General features: G+C 38.8%; 1 protein-coding gene across 1 annotated transcript; it reads right to left on the bottom strand.

The window, feature by feature from the left end:
- Positions 1-2,159: 2,159 nt before the first annotated feature.
- Positions 2,160-13,159, bottom strand: LOC139418312 (hydroxysteroid (20-beta) dehydrogenase 2). The gene is made up of 11 exons (XM_071167677.1): positions 12,820-13,159; positions 11,057-11,103; positions 10,855-10,930; positions 10,626-10,736; positions 8,821-8,888; positions 7,151-7,195; positions 6,469-6,503; positions 6,289-6,370; positions 2,808-2,873; positions 2,548-2,697; positions 2,160-2,397 (listed from the first exon to the last, which is right to left on the bottom strand). The coding sequence occupies exons 1-11, from the start codon at positions 12,986-12,988 to the stop codon at positions 2,260-2,262; spliced, it is 987 nt and encodes a 328-aa protein (XP_071023778.1). The 5' UTR covers positions 12,989-13,159; the 3' UTR covers positions 2,160-2,259.
- Between the last annotated feature and the right edge of the window lie 4,461 nt (positions 13,160-17,620).

The following is a 17,620-nucleotide window of genomic DNA, read 5'->3' as shown; positions in this document are numbered from 1 at the left end:
GTGGTGCAGCTCTATGGACAGAAACAGACACAGGACCCTTAGCTGGAGGGCCTGACGAAGCCGGCCCAGGCCCTTTCAGAGGACTTCCAGTCTGCAGTCAACAGGATGCTGATGGAGCACAGTGCCAAGGCTGCTGTCCGCTTCCTGTATTTACCACGCCCCCCTGCTCACTCCAGCCAATCACACACATATCTCAGTCAGCTGGAAGCTGTGACTTATGGTTTAGGCCCAACCCTCTTGATTCAGGGTCTCACCCCAGTCACATGCACTGAGCTTTGAGTGTCACTGTGTGTTTTATGGGATCAAAATGTCATGTAATTAACTTCATCCTGAACATGATAGAAAGGGCAGTCTAAATGCTTACAATATGAGCTACTTTACATAACATACTTTTTAGTTAGAAAATAAACACACAGGCACACTACACAACGGGACCTATAAGTATAGCTCTGTTCCCTAGGCATGTAGTTTCACACCTTGTATTGTAACTCATTGACACATCCACCCATTTCTCAAATGAGCACATTCAACACCTAGTCAGTCACAGTGGTACCTACCTATTTTCTGTAATATATTTATTTGTTAACTGTAATTTAATGGAGTACTTGTCTCATGCCGTTGTGTTGGTTGGGTAATAATATAAGTACATTTATGCTGTGCCTGATATAGCAGATGTAGTTTTCATAAAAAACCTCCGCTCTGGAATTGACCGTGTGGCCTGAGAGTGACACTGATTCAGTGTGAGTGAATGTTACATGTCAGTAGATCAAATGGTCTGTTCTGCGGCACAGAACCAAAGAAGAATCATATGATAGGTTGAATGGTGATGGAGGGAAAATGGATTCTGAAATACAGAAAGGGCAACATATGCTAACTAGCTATGGAAACTAGAATTTTCTGTTCCTTGTGTTCTTTTATTTGTTATTTGATGCTGGGACAATCGCTTTCCATTGATCCCTTTTCCCAGTGTATTCCTCTTCAGATTGTGACCCAGTTTGGGAGAGCTCACGAGCGTCTTTGGACCAAATGATCTCTTAGGATTTTGGGTCACTCACCAATTGGTCGTACTTGAAATGCTGCTTCTTCGGACTACTATGTGGTCCATGATGGAACATGAATTCAAACTTCCTGAAACCGCTATGAACTACATTAGTGCCTAATGCTTGACAATATTGTCATAATACACAAGCATTAAGCCACTGGCAGGCAGACTAAATATGGATTGCTGATGTATTTAGTCGAAATTATAATGCATCACCTTCTACCAAATGCTAAGGATCATGCCATTCATTTGTTACTTGGAAAAATGATTTAGATTTTTATGCTGTCTTGCTATGCTTTTCTTATGTACAGATTTTGGAAACAGAATGTTACTGCAAGGAGTTTGGTATCTATGAAAACTATTTATTAATTTAGAGGCATGTAGTTGGCGCTATATGAAAGCTTACACATTTCACAACTTGTGGTGGGATGTTTGTGCTAAAGCAGAAATAGTTTCCTCTTTACAGTCCTATGAAGTTACTGTATATTTCTGACTCTGCTCAGAATGTACTGTTCTCAGGTTGTGCCACACAGACTGAGTCTGTGGACTGATCAGTGAGTGACAGACAGGCTGCTTGTGAGTTAATGAGGACTCTGTCCAAGCAAATTACTCAATAGAAAATGTCAAAAACCAAAGTAATTACATTAAACATGCGTTTTTATAACATACTGTTTCCTTTACACATATGTTCCTCAGTAACAACAATTTGACAGTCATTTGTGAATGGGTTGGCAAAAGGCAATAAAATAAACAAAAGTCATTGTCTTTCTATTTATTTCTAAGAAAATCGAAATCACAAAAATGTGACGGTTGATACCAAAAATTGTACCATGTTAAAAGTCCAAATCAACCAGAACATGTTCACAAGGTCATATGTTCAAGCATTCAGTTGTAATGTTGTAGTCTATATCCCTAATAAGTATATAGCTAATATATGTACTATAGAAGCCTGTTTGAGAGTTGCGTCTCCCACAGATCATACTCTGCTGCACTCAGGCTATATAGTTCATGATGGATTTGGGGTCAGCTTGTTTACATCACATCAACATTACACAATCTCTTTCCTATTACCAATACCTTTCAATGGCAGTCAATGCAAAAACAGTAACATTGATCAATTCGTTCTCTACATATGAAGTAAAACTTCTCATATCAATTTCCAATATGACCTCTTTAAAGCACCACAAATGTTTCAGTAGCAACCTCCTTTACACTCCTTAGTCCTCTTTGCTCGCAGAACGTTCTGTCATTTCATCAATTTTCTTCTCCATGCTCTGTGCAAATTTCTCTGTCTGCTTCACACAGTAGGATGAAAGGCGTAGCCAATCAGGGAAGAAAATGGACAGAGCAATGTTCTGTGAGATGGCAAAGAGAGACCGAGATATTTACAATCACATAAAATAGTCTAATAGTATATTCTGCATGGCTCATTTCTGGCTAAGGTAACAAAAACGTTATAGAGTAGTTTGTTTTTGGATATTTGAGTGGATAAGAGAAGTTCCTACTTGAAGAGCGTGAGAGACACAGCCGCTGGTGTAGCTAGAGTGACCCACTGTGTTCAGAGCTTCACGGGCAAAAGCACTGGCACTCTTCAACAACAGGTTCGGGGGCAAGTTGTGGGTCATGTTAGTGGACACCATAAAGGGAGCCACACACTAAAGGAGAGGAAATTAAGAAAGCACAAGCGATTGGAAGAAACACAAAGATGCAAGGAAGGATACTGTAACAGGAGTGCATGTGATACAAAATTCTTAAAGTATTTTACCTGAACTGTTATTCCCTGTGACTTGTACTCTGAATTCAGAGATCTGGAAAAATATGTCACAAAAATCTGCCAAGAAAAGAATGGATAACATTGATCCTCTGTAGCTGTTATAGAGCATGTCACTGACAACACCAGGATAGTGGGTTTGATTCCCGGACCATCCGTATGTAAAATGTATGCATGCATGACTGTAAGTCGCTTTGGACAAAAGCATCTGCTGAATGGCATATACATTTGAAGTCGGACATTTATATACACCTTAGCCAAATACATTTAAACTCAGTTTCACAATTCCTGACATTTAATCATAGTAAAAAATTCCCTGTCTTTGGTCAGTTAGGATCACCACTTTAACTTAAGAATGTGAAATGTCAGAATAATAGTAGAGAGATTGATTATTTCAGCTTTTATTTCTTTCATCACATTCCCAGTGGGTCAGAAGTTTGCATACACCCAATTAGTATTTAGTAACATTGCCTTTAAATTGTTTAACTTGGGTCAAACGTTTCAGGTAGCCTTCCACAAGCTTCCCACAATAAGTTGGGTGAATTTTGGCCCATTCTTCCAGACAGAGCTGGTGCAACTGAGTCAGGTTTGTAGGCATCCTTGCTCACACACACACACTTTTTCAGTTCTGCCCACAAATTTTCTATAGGATGAGGTCAGGGCTTTGTGATGGCCACTCCAATACCTTGACTTTGTTGTCCTCAAGCCACTTTGCCACAACTTCAGAAGTATGCTTGGCGTCATTGTCCATTTGGAAGACCCATTTGCGACCAAGCTTCAACTTCCTGACTAATGTCTTGAGATGTTGCTTCAATATATCCACATAATTTTCCTCCTCATGATGCCATCTATTTTGTGAATTGCACCAGTTCCTCCTGCAGCAAAGCACCCCCACAACATGATGCTGCCACCCCCGTACTTCACGTTTGGGATAGTGTTCTTTGGCTTGCAAGCATCCCCCTTTTTCCTCCAAACATAACAATGGTCATTATGGCTAAACAGTTCTATTTTTGTTTCATCAGACCAGAGGACATTTCTCCAAAAAGTACAATCTTTGTCCCCATGTGCAGTTGCAAACCGTAGTATGGCTTTTTTATGGCGGTTTTTGGAGCAGTGGCTTCTTCCTTGCTTAGCGGCCTTTCAGGTTATGTCGATATAGGACTCGTTTTACTGTGGATATATATATTTTTGTACCTGCTTCCTCCAGCATCTTCACAAGGTCCTTTGCTGTTGTTCTGGGATTGATTTGCACTTTTCGCACCAAAGTAGGTTAATCTCTAGGAGACAGAACACGTCTCCTTCCTGAGCGGTACTATTGTTTGTACAGATGAACGTGGTACCTTCAGGCGTTTGGAAATTGCTCCCAAGGATGAACCAGACTTGTGGAGGTCTACAATTTATTTTCTGAGGTCTTGGCTGATTTATTTTGATTTTCCCACGATGTCAAGCAAAGAGGCACTGAGTTTGAAGGTAGGCCTTGAAATACATCCACAGGTACACCTCCAATTGACTCAAATTATGTCAATTAGCCTATCAGAAGCTTCTAAAGCCATGACATCATTTTCTGGAATTTTCCAAGCTGTTTAAAGGCACAGTCAACTTAGTGTATGTAAACTTCTGACCCACTGGAATTGTGATACAGTGAATTATAAGTAAAATAATTAATAATAACAATTAATAATTAATAATTAACAAGAAATTTGTGGAGTGGTTGAAAAACAAGTTTTAATGACTCCAACCTAAGTGTATGTAAACTTCTGACCCACTGGAATTGTGATGCAGTGAATTATAAGTGAAATAATTAATAATAACAATTAATAATGACTCCAACCTAAGTGTATGTAAACTTCCGACTTCAACTGTATATACACTGAACAAAAATATAATCGCAACATGTAAAGTGTTGGTCCCATGGTTCATGAGCTGAAATAAAAGATCACAGACATTTTCCATACGCACAAAATGCTTATTACTCTCAAATTCTGTGCACAAATTAGTTTACATCCCTGTTAGTGTGCATTTCTCCTTTGCCAAGATTGTCCATCCACCTGACAGGTGTGGCATATCAGGAAGCTAATTAAACAGCATGATCATTACACGAGTGCACCTTGTGCCTGGGCCAATAAAAGGCCACTCTAAAATGTGCAGTTTTGTCACACAACACAATGCCACAGATGTCTCAAGTTTTGAGGCAGTGTGCAATTGGCATGCTAACTGCAGAAATGTCCACCAAAGCTGTTGCCAGAGAATTGAATGTTAATTTCCATGAGAGGAATTACGTATTCACCTGATTTGTTTGATTTTAATAGTTAACAATATATACTTAACAACAGTAAGACATTTCTGTCCTACTAATGCTATGTTTTTATGGTTACTCTAGCTTCCTGCAGCTAGTCTGGGTGTCGAGGACATGGGTTTTACTAGAGATAGCTTGAGCTGACAATTGATTGGTGATGAAAACTAAACAGCCACATTCCATTCTATGATTAGTGGTGCATGTGAGACATATGTCTCTGGGCTGACAGCCTGCATTCCATAGATAAGATGTGGTGTGTGTGACTTGAGATAGAGATTAACTTGGAGGAGTAGAACAAATATCAGGTGCAGATAACCAGATGAACCCAAGATGTCTTATGGTGCCCCCAATCTGCATGGGAGGTGTGGAACCAGCATTCTTAGTGTCAGCTATAACCAGCATTCTTAGTGTCAGCTATAACCAGCATTTTTAGTGTCAGCTATAACCAGCATTCTTAGTGTCAGCTATAACCAGCATTCTTAGTCTCAGCTATAACCAGCATTCTTAGTGTCAGCTATAACCAGCATTCTTAGTGTCAGCTATATAAGAAACAGCATTTTTTGTAAAGGTTAGACTCTCAGTCCAACACTCAAGGTGTTGGGTCGACCAGCCTCATTATTGCAATAATTAATCGATATTGAATAAAGATGATTGTTTGAAAAACTGACAAAGTCTCTCTCACTTGATTAGAATATTCCACAACATTTCTCTACCATAAGCCGCCTCAAAAGTCGATCTAGAGAATTTTGCAGTATGTCCAACCGGCCTCACAACCGCAGACCACGTGTAACCATGCCAGTCCAGGACCTCCACATTCAGTTTCTTCACTTGCGTGATCGTTGGAGGGGGGAGGGGGTTTTAATTAAGGAGTATTTCTGTCTGTAATAAAGTCCTTTTGTGGGGAAAAACTCATTCTGACTGGCTCCCCAGTGGGTAGGCCTATGCCCTCCCAGGCCCACCGATGGCTGCACCCCTGCCAAGTCATGTGAAATTCATAGATTAGGGCCTAATGAATTTATTTAAATTTACTGATATCCTTATATGAACTGTAACTCAGTAAAAGTGTTGCATGTAGCGTTTATATTTATGTTCAGTGTATGTACATGAGGTTGGGCGTGTATGTGTGTGATACATTGTGTATGCTTGAGTGAGAGAAAGTTAAGTGAAAGGGAGTGGCACCTTGGTGGCGGAGTAGAGAGACAGCATGGGTTGTGGTTGAGCACCTGCCTCTGAAGACATGTTGATGATCAGACCGTTCCCTCTGGGAAAGACAGGACAGGTAAATAAAGGGACAATTCCATAGATTGAAATCATTAATAAGATTCACGTTTCATTGATATCACCATGATGCATATGTACCTTGCAACCATGCGTGGGAGAACCAGTCTGGTCATCTGAGGAATGATAACACCATCAGTACCATCACCAACATCTCCATAATCACTAGAATCCTCTTTCACCCCCATCACCATCATCATCCGCATCATGATCATCATGTTCAACAACACCAACGTTAATCTCCTAAATGTTAGCATTATATTTTTTACATAATGACCAAATATTAAAAGCTATGACTTTGTATGAGCCATACACTAGTTTAGAAACATAAACCAAGACATGGACCATGTGTCACGTCCTGACCATAGAGAGTCCTTATTTTCTATGGTGGAGTAGGTCAGGGCGTGACTGGGGGGTTAGTCTAGGTTATTGTTTCTATGTGCGGTTCTAGTTTAGTTTTTCTATGTTGGTGATTTTGTATGATTCCCAATTAGAGGCAGCTGGTAATCGTTGTCTCTAATTGGGGATCATATTTAGGAAGCCTTTTTTCCACCTGTGGGTTGTGTGATATTGATTTTGGGTAGTTGTATGTCAGCACTCCGTTGTCGTCACATTTCGTTATTAGTTTATTGTTTATTGCTTTTGCTAAGTTTCACAATTAATAAATTCAACTCAACAGCCTTGGTCCGTTTCTACAAACGATTGTGTCACCATGCATAGAACTTCACAGAGGGAGTCTATAAGTCCTGACAGATCATCTCACCTGGGTGACAGAGAGGATGTTACAGTTGATCACCTGGGTGGTTCTCTGTGTTAGGGAGGAATGAAAACACAAATGAAAAAGTAAAAATTCCGTCTTAGATCAGTCTGGATCACCACTTTATTTTAAGAATGTGAAATGTCAGAATAATAGTAGAGAATGATTTATTTAAGCTTTTATTTCTTTCATCACATTCTCTAGTGGGTCAGAAGTTGACATACACTCAATTGGTATTTGGTAGCATTGCCTTTAAATTGTTTAACTTGGGTCAAAGGTTTCAGGTAGCCTTCCACAAGCTTCCCACATAAGTTGGGTGAATTTTAGCAAATTCCTCCTGACAGAGCTGGTGTAACTGAGTCGGGTTTGTAGGCCTCCTTGCTCGCACACACTTTCAGGTCTGCCCACAAATTTTAGGATGGAGGTTAGGGCTTTGTGATGGCCATTCCAATACCTTTACTTTGTTGTCCTTAAGCCATTTTGTCACAACTTCGGAAGTATGCTTGGCGTCATTGTCCATTTGGAAGACCCATTTGCGACCAAGCTTTAACTTCCTGACTGATGTCTTGAGATGTTGCTTCAATATATCCACATAATCTTCCTCCTCATGATGCCATCTATTTTGTGAAGTGCACCAGTCCCTCCTGCAGCAAAGCACCCCCAACATGATGCTGCCACCACCGTGCTTCACGGTTGGGATGGTGATCTTCGGCTTACAAGCATCCCTCCTTTTTCCTCCAAACATAACAACGGTCATTATGGCCAAACAGTTCTGTTTTTTTTCCATCAGACCAGAGGACATTTCTCCAAAAAGTACAATCTTTGTCCCCATGTGCAGTTGCAAACCGTAGTCTGGCTTTTTTATGACGGTTTTGGAGCAGGGGTTTCTTCCTTGCTGAGCGGCCTTTCAGGTTATGTAGATATAGGACTCGTTTTATTGTGGATATAGATACTTTTGTACCTGTTTCCTCCAGCATCTTCACAAGGTCCTTTGCTGCTGTTCTAGAATTGATTTGCACTTTTTGCACCAAAGTACGTTCATCTCTAGGGGACAGAATGCATCTCCTTCCTGAGCGGTATGACAGCTGCATGGTTCCATGGTGTTTATACTTGCGTACTATTGTTTGTACAGATGAACGTGGTACCTTCAGGCATTTGGAAATTGCTCCTAAAGATGAACCAGGCTTGTGGAGATCTACAATTTTTTTTATGAGGTCTTGGCTGATTTATTTTCATTTCCCATGATGTCAAGCAAAGACGCACTGAATTTGAAGGTAGGCCTTGAAATACATCCACAGGTACACCTCCAATTGACTCAAATTATGTCAATTAGCCTATCAGAAGCTTCTAAAGCCATGACATAATTTTCTGGAATTTTCCAAGCGGTTGAAAGGTACAGTCAACTTAGTGTATGTAAACTTCTGACCCACTGGAATTGTGATACAGTGAATTATAAGTGAAATAATCTGTAGGTAAACAATTGTTGGAAAGTTTACTTGCGTCCTGCACAAAGTAGATCTCCTAACCGACTTGCCAAAACTATAGTTTGTTAACAAGAAATTTGTGGAGTGGTTGAAAAGCGAGTTTTAATGACTCCAACCCAAGTGTATGTAAACTTCCGACTTCAACTGTATACATTGACCATTAATGTGAGTGGGGGTGTGTGTGAATCCTACCTGCTCAGGGTTGGGAATGTCCAGGAAATGTACCAACTTGTCAGAATAGTTCATGCCTACATTGTTAACTGTAAATGAGAAGTGTCAGAATATATTTCTATGTAATTGATTATTACATTTCACTACTAACATTCATTGAAAGAGAGAAAAGCTACAGTGCCTTGAGAAAGTATTCACACCCCTTGATTTTTCCCACATTTTGTTGTGTTACAGCCTGAATTTAAAATGGATTAAATTGAGATGTATTGTCACTGGCCTACACATAATACCCCATAACGTCAAAGTGGAATTATGTTTTTAGAAATGTTTACGAATTCATTAAAAATGAAAATCTGAAATGTCTCAAGTCAATAAGTATTCAACCCCTTTGTAATGACAAGCCTAAATAAGTTCAGGAGTAAAAATGTGCTTAACAAGTCATAATAAGTTGCACGGGCTCACTCTGTGTGAAATAATAGTGTTTAACATGATTTTGAATGACTACCTCATCCCTATACCCCACAAATACAATTATCTGTAATGTCCCTCAGTTGAGCAGTGAATTTAAAACAACAGATTCAACCACAAAGACCAGGGAGCTTTACATAAGACTCGCAAAGAAGGGCACCTATTGGTAGATGGGTGATATTTAAACAAAAAAAGCAGACACTGAATATCCCTTAGAGGATGGGGAAGTTATTAATTACACTTTGGATGGTGTATCAATACACCCAGTCACTACAGAGATACAGGCATCCTTCCTAACTCCATTGCTGGAGACAAAGGAAACAGCTCAGAGATTTCACTATGAGGCCAATGGTGACTTTAAAACAGTTACAGAGTTTAAGGAGCTGTGATAGGAGAAAACTGAGGATGGATCAACAACATTGTACTTTTTCCACAATACTAACCTAAATGAGAGTGAAAAGAAGGAAGCCTGTACAGAATAAGAATATTCCAAAGCATGCATCCTGTTTGCAATAAGGCACTAAAATAAAACTGCAAAACCAGTGGCAAAGAAATTAACTTTTTGTCCTGAATACAAAGTGTTGTTTGGGGTAAATCCAACATAACACATCACTCAGTACCACTATTCATATTTTCAAGCATCATGGTGGCTGCATCATGTTATGGGTATGCTTATCATTGGCAAACCTGGTTCAGTCTGCTTTCCAACAGACACTGGGAGACAAATTCACCTTTCAGCAGGACAATAACCTCAAACACAAGGACAAATATACACTAGAGTTGTTTACCAAGATGACATTGAATATTCCTGAGTGGCCTAGTTACGGTTTTGACTTAAATCAGCTTGAAAAATCTATGGCAAGACTTGAAAATGGCTGTCTAGCAATAATCAACAATCAACTTGACAGAGCTTGAAGAATTTAAAAAATAATAATGTGCAAATATTTTACATTCCAGGTGTGCAAAGCTCTTAGAGACTTTACCCAGAAAAACTAACTGTTATAATCACTGCCAAAGGTGATTCTAACATGTATTGACTCAGGGGTGTGAATTATTATGTAAATGAGATATTTCTGTATTTTATTTTCAATACATTTGCAAACATATCTAAAAACATGTTTTCACTTTGTCATAATGGGGTATTGTGTTTTTTCAAATCAATTTTGAATTCAGGCTGTAACACAACAAAATGTGGGGGTATGAATACTTTCTGAAGGCACTGTATGTTGACGGTAATAAGAGCACATTCTACATTTAATTGCAGACTAGCTTTAGTTCCTTTTTCATCTCCTGATTGTCGTCCCCTTTTTGACTCCTTGTTCTCTTCCTCCTATATATCATTGCCAGAGGTTCCCTACCCAGGATGCCTATGTCCAGGTCCCGTAGTGCCTCAGCTATAGCAGGGTAGATGTCATGGCCCTCTGTGAAGTCTGTCTGGATGATCTGAGTCTGGCGTCCATGTTGGCTCTCTGGAACAAACATATTGACGTACAATTTCATATAAAGGGACAATTACATTTGCATATTGATCTTTTGTACCTCAACTCTTCATTTAGTTATGTTTTTCCATCTCAGCCCTTCACTCACCAATCTCCTTGGCGACAATGTGGAGTTTATCTTTTGACCGGCTGACCAGTACAATGTCCAGACCTCTTCTGGCCAACTGTAGTGTCCAGGAAGAAAGGCAACTGTTACGTGAGTAAACACTCATTTTACAAAGCACTTGAATTACATGCTTATGCATGCTTCAATCTCGTCTGTACACAGGCGAGAATCAGTAAAGACTCACCTCATTTGCGTAAGCTTTGCCAATCCCTGAGGTAGCCCCTGTGACAACTGTAGAAAGGAGATCATGGTCAGAATGAGTTAGCCTGCAGACTTCTATAATTACATATTACTACTATTGTTGTGTCTCCTCATCCTCTGCAGTGAGAGGTCTCTGAGAGAGGTCAGGTCGGACATTGGGTATGACTGCAGGATGGAAGAACATTTAAGGATCTCTCTCTCTTCCTTTCTTTCACAATGCTGGCAGGAATGCTGCAATCCTGTTCTGCTCGGTGGAAGCATACTATCCTTTGTCATCAGATACTTGTAAAATTGTTTTATAGTGGCCTTTGTCAAGCACTGGCAACAACTTTTCTCCAACTGCTGCCAAAAATTAAAAAAGATGTGCTGCAATAACCAACAGGAAAGTTAAGTTTCCAAATGAGACTGAAGTGGACCATTGCCCACACAAATCCTGTTCCACCTAACAGCAGATATCATCTTGTGCACTGGGCAAAATAGTGAGCAGTAAATTGGAATGTGACCTGCCTCTCTCAGTCTTCCATTGAACAGGGCTAGGGTAATGTGCACAGGGGAAACATGATACACTCAGGGTGGGTTGCACCAACATTGTTTAAATTAATCTAGGTTTTGTTTTTTGTATTATTTATTATTGTCATTACTTAACGTGAATGACCCATTTATTATTTGTCCGCTAGCCGCCTATTGTCGGAGCTGATGGAGGAATTTAGTAACATACTGGAGGATATAAAGACAGACAACACGACTGTCAAAAAGAAGGAAGACGCCTGGGCCATTTTATGCGACAAATGTAATGGATCGGCACGGATTAAAGAGAAGAGGGACCCAAATTGGATGAAAGCGTGCTGGAAAACAATTAAAGGCGAAAGCCAAAAAGGATGCGGCAGAGGAGAGGCGGGGGCTATTTCAGACCGGAGGGGGGCCTCCGTCCAATGGAATTGATCCTCTCTCCCAGAAGATATGCGAGATGATTCCTCAGCAGTTTGCCCCTCTCCATAACCCCTATGATGACGACGGACAACTTGACCCACCAATATTTAGTAAGCATAAATAACTGTTAAATATCAATGCCTATAATGCATGTTAAAACTAACGTTAACACTACTTCACTACAATGTCACCGTTGTCAGGCCCGTTACAGCATGTTGCGTAACATCATCATTCGTACCAAGGCTGGGCATATCATAAACCCCAATTCAATTGTTGTACAAAATGGGCACGTAAATAGCCCACTAATGAGTTAATTATCAGAAAACTCAACAGGTCTCTAATTATTCTCTGAGGAACTCGTTTTGGTCTCTCCGCAGTAGATATGCTGTCATTTAATCAGTTAAACCACCTCAAGTGGCAGTTTAGAATTAATCTCCAATCTAAATGTATATAATTTAAAAAAAATAATTTAGCAACAGGCTTACAATTCATCTAGGTTTAAAGTGAAAACTAAACGTAGATTAGAGGAATGATGTTATTTAACCAGGATTCATTTAAAACTAGGTTTAACATTTGGTGCAACAATATTAATAGATACACCTTGATTTAACCCAGTTTAAGAGTTAATCCATGTTGGTTTAACCCACCCTCAGTCTACTGTAGTAATTTGTTTTTTATCTTGTAGAGAATGTCTAAAGAATCATTTAAAATAGCCATCACTATGACTAAAAAGAGAATGCATTTATTTTCATAAATAAACAAATATCAGTCTACTGTAAAAATAGCTTCCTTTACATAGCATGTAGCCTGCCTTACCTGCCCATTGTCCATATGCCTTTAAATCAGTTTGCCAAACTTTTGACAGCACATACACTCTGAATCCACACCAGCAAATCCAGGACCATTTGAGCATGTAATACAGCACTGTGAAGCCACCTATGAACACCAGTCCCCTCACAAGCATCGAGTCTGATACAGTATCCATGTCTGGGCAAATTTCACTCACACTTCAGCAGACAGTTCTTCAAAAATATGAACTTTGGCTGGTTTTAAATTAGAAATAAACATGGTTACTTAGACATAAAACGTGCAACGCTCCGCCCAAGAATCTTGATCTAATCGGCGCATTGGTCAGGAATATTTCCTGGTGCGTCATCTCAGCAAATCAATAGGCAAAAGCAGTATGACGCTTTTCCGCACTGTAAAGTGACTCAAGTAAGAATGAAGGTCACCCAGTAAAATATTACTTCAGTCTAAAAGTCTAAAAACACTTAGTTTTAAATATACTTAAGTATCAAAAGTAAATGTAACTGCAAAAATATACTTAAGTATTAAAAGTAAAAGTATAAATAATTACAAATTCCTTATTTTAAGTAAACCAAACGATTTTCTTGTTTTCTTGACTTTATAGATAGCCAGGGACACACTCCAACAATCAGACAAGAAATGTATGTTACCAATTGAACAACATCTACTGCAGGATAAATCACTGTTAAAGTTTACATAGCTGGCCATGTATATTGATGTTAAAATGTACTTTATGGGTTGGTTATGTGGCTTCTTCTAACCCATCGCTTTCTACTACACATACGATTAAATGATATCTTTACATTAAAAACCTAAGTCTATCAGAATTCCAGTCATTCCAATAAATGTTGTACCCCTTGACCTTCAAGAATAGGACTTGGAAATATGGAAGTATAGATTAGCCAAATTGTTTTACCTGAGCATGACCCCAAAACTAAGGACTTATTAGCTAGCCCTACTCTGTTGTTTATGATTCTGTTGTCATGGAGGACTGATTGGGCTCATTGATTCGAGTTGAAAAATAAGTGCTGTGGGTGTGCAAAGCTTTCATCAAGGCAAAGGGTGGCTACTTTGAAGAATCTAAAATATATTTTGATTTGTTTAACACTTTTTTGGTTACTACATGATTCCGTATGTGTTATTTCATAGTTTACAATGTAGAAAATTGTAAAAAATAAAGAAAAGCCCTTGAATGAGTAGGTGTTCTAAAACTTTTGACCGGTAATGTATATATAATTTATATATCCCCCCAAAAATGTAGCAATTACAGATTGCCAATTTAAGTTTATCAAAAGTGTGCAAGTTTGAGAATATGTCCATTAGGCCTATGGATATTTTTGTTATCAGCATGAATTAGGTTGAGCAATAAAAGCCCCGTTTTTATTCCATAGGCTTGGATCCGCACTATGCAGCTCTTGCAAGAGCGCATTTTTCACTGGCTGTCCACTGGTTTCAAAAACAATGATTCATTGGCAGCTTAAACTTCTTGAATTCAACCATTATTGTGTTTAAATACACATTTAGATCTGTGATGAACCATCCACAACAACCACACTCCGTAAGGCGCAAATAGCTAAATGAGAGAGCAGCAGTGTGATTCACATCAATGCGCTAACGTTATGTCATGTTCAAAAAGTTCACAATTTGGCATTGCAGTCTTATCAATACAGTGTAACAAGCAATCAGTTATCTGTAAGTTGCGTGGCTCCATTGTAGAGGCTGTGCTTGTTATGTACTTTGTATCACTTGCTTGTCCTATGCAGATAAATGACCAAACGCTATACTGGCAGATTAACTCGTTGTGTGTGGTGATGTTTAAAAACAACATGTTTATGTTATGCTTATAGATAAGCTAAACATGTGCGTTAGTAAGTGTTCATTATCATAATTGAGAGTGTGACGTCTCTCCTCTGCTGCTCAGTAATGTACATTCATCCCTGTGATAGCTTTAGGGTTTGTTCACTGTACAAACTGTGTGCTTCCCCTCCATGCAATCTCCATAGTTTTATAATAACCTCCATAATCTTTGGTTTATGATAAGGTAATACACTTGTAGGCCTACTAATATCATTGAGATGTTTCATCTTTTTAAAACATGGATACCCTCTGCCCCCTGCAAAAGGTTGACATGAAAAATTTGTTAAGGACTATATTTGAAAAAAGAACGTTTGCACTCGGGTAAAGGTTAATGAAGAAGAATGCATAGGGAAAGGCTATTCTTCAAGTTTTGACAATGCTACTACTGGAGCCTTTAGGTGCATGTTAGTGGAGCAGTTCATGTTGAGCGAGAGAATTTGATAGAATCTGATTGTACTGCCAGTCCGTCCCTGTCCCTCAAACAATCAGATGTCAATCCTATGGTTTGGATAGGGCTTTTACATAACATTCCAAGTGTTGTTGCAGTATTGAGTGTGCATAAATGTATGGAAATAATGGAATGACGAATGGAAGCTCTGTTCAGTCAAATGAATACAGTAAAGCACAGTGCTATGTAGGCCTATTACTATAAGAATCAAAGTTAGATCATTATGACTGTCAAACATAAAAGTAAAAAATAAAGTCAATATGAAAATAAAAAACAGTTATGGAGGGAGAGTCGCTCTGAATTGGAGTCAAATTAGATGACTGAATGTAATGTAAATGTTGAGCGGCTTCACTGCAGGTAGATTGTATGTTTTAATACTCACCCCAAAAAATCGAAACATCTGACCATATATGCTATATAACACTAGAGGGAGCCAGCAGAATTGCCTTTACTGGCACCTCAGTCTAGAAGCAGCCAACAGAGAGACTGATAGGGAGCCTACTGGCACCTCAACAAGCTGTTTAGGTGCCAGTAGTTGAGGTGTCAGATATTGTCACAGTTGGGGTATCTTAATTTGATCACTCTGTTGTCACTATGATTTTTTCTGAGCTTAAGGAAATTCAAATGAGCCTCGTGATTTACATAAATTCAGTGAAAACCTTTTTCTCTTTCTCTCTCTCTCAATCGAATGCTAAAGTATCAGACATAATAAATGTCCTACAATTGTAGGTCCTACTACTGCGACATTCAAATGTACAAAAATGTATTTGAAATGCAGCAATACACATCAACAACCATCATTTTATATATCTTAATAACACACAGTGGTGTGAAGTAACTTTAGTAAAAAATATTTTGAAGTACTACTTCGTTTTTTGGGGGTGTCTGTAATTCACTTTACTATTTATATTTTTGGCAGCCTTTACTTTTACTCCACTACACTCCACTGCATTTTCCCTAGCACCCAAAAGTAGGCCTACAAGTTACATGTTGAATGTTCAGAAAGGACAGTAATATGGTCTAATTCACTCATCTATCAGTATAACGTGTTGTCATCCCTACTGCCTCTTATCTGGCAGACTCAGTAAATACAAATATTGCGTTTGTAAATGATGTCTGAGTGTTGTAGTGTGCCCCTGATGTCCATAAAAAAAACGTTTGGTTTGCTTAATATAAGGAATTTGATGTATAGCATTTACTTTTACTATTTACTTTTTCCACCACTGTACTTAACTACATTTAAAACCAGAGTACATTTAAAACCAGGTATTTTTTTACTTTTACTCAAGTAGTATTTTACTGGGTGACTTTCACTTCTGTTTTATATCAGGTAGCTTTACTTTTACTCAAGTGTGACAATTGATTACTTTTTCCACCACTGATAACACACAATATATATATTGATCTCCACTACAACATACAAGTGTATTCAAAATACAGCCATAGGCTACACCTAAATTATAACCTACTGTAGTCTATGAAAACTGATTTCCTGTTAGAAATGATTTTTTGACAGTAATCAAATCTTCCTGCTGCAGGATTATTTTACTCCTGCGACGAAACTGGTCAAATTAAGATCCTACATCTGTATGTGATGCACTGCACACAAAATACACTACAGTTCAAAAGTTTGGGGTCACATAGATATGTCATTGTTTTTAAGGAAAAGCACATTTTCTGTCCATTAAAAATACATAACATTGATCAGAAATACAGTGTAGACATTGTTAATGTTGTAAATTACTATTACTGGATACAGCTGATTTTTTATGGAATAAATACATAGGTGTACAGAGGCCCATTATCAGCAACCATCACTCCTGTGTTCCAATGGCACAATGTGTTAGCTAATCGAAGTTTATCATTTTAAAAGGCTAATTGATCATTAGAAAAGCTTTTTGCAAGTATGTTAGCACAGCTGAAAACTGCTGTTCTGGTTAAATAAGCAATAAAACTGTCCTTCTTTAGACTAGTTGAGTATCTGGAGCATCAGCATTTTGGGGTTTGATTACAGGCTCAAAATTGCCAGAAACATATAACTTTCTTCTGAAACTCGTCAGTCTATTCTTGTTCTGCATAGAATGCCAGCATCCCGGAGTCGCCTCTTCACTGTTGACATTGAGACTGGTGTTTTGCGGGTACTATTTAATGAATCTGCCAGTTGAGGACTTGCGAGGTGTCTGTTTCTCAAAATAGACACTCTAACGTACTTGTCCTCTTGCTCAGTTGTGCACTGGGGCCTCCCACTCCTCTTTATATTCTGGTTAGATACAGTTTGCGCTGTTCTGTGAAGGGAGTAGTACACAGCGCTGTATGAGATCTTCCGTTTCTTGGCAATTTCTGGCATGGAATAGCCTTCATTTCTCAGAACAAGAATAGACTGAAGAGTTTCAGACAAAAGTTATTTGTTTCTGGCCATTTTGAGCCTGTAATCGAACCCACAAATGCTGATGCTCCAGATACTCAACTAGTCTAAAGAAGGCTGGTTTAATTGCTTATTTAATC

Source organism: Oncorhynchus clarkii, chromosome 10 (assembly GCF_045791955.1).
Source record: "Oncorhynchus clarkii lewisi isolate Uvic-CL-2024 chromosome 10, UVic_Ocla_1.0, whole genome shotgun sequence".
Classification (NCBI taxonomy): Eukaryota; Metazoa; Chordata; class Actinopteri; order Salmoniformes; family Salmonidae; genus Oncorhynchus; species Oncorhynchus clarkii.
The sequence above is the reverse complement of the archived record's forward strand: the minus strand, read 5'-3'. Positions and strand labels throughout refer to the sequence as shown.

Bases quoted from the DNA above. Each gene is read 5' to 3' on its own strand.
- LOC139418312 (XM_071167677.1), bottom strand. From the start codon at position 12,988: ATGGATACTGTATCAGACTCGATGCTTGTGAGGGGACTGGTGTTCATA. The intron at 10,737-10,854 runs GTGAGTGAAGGG...TGTTTGTTCCAG, and splicing joins CATTGTCGCCAAGGAGATTG to AGAGCCAACATGGACGCCAG. The intron at 6,504-7,150 runs GTGAGATGATCT...ATCATTCCTCAG, and splicing joins ACATCCTCTCTGTCACCCAG to ATGACCAGACTGGTTCTCCC.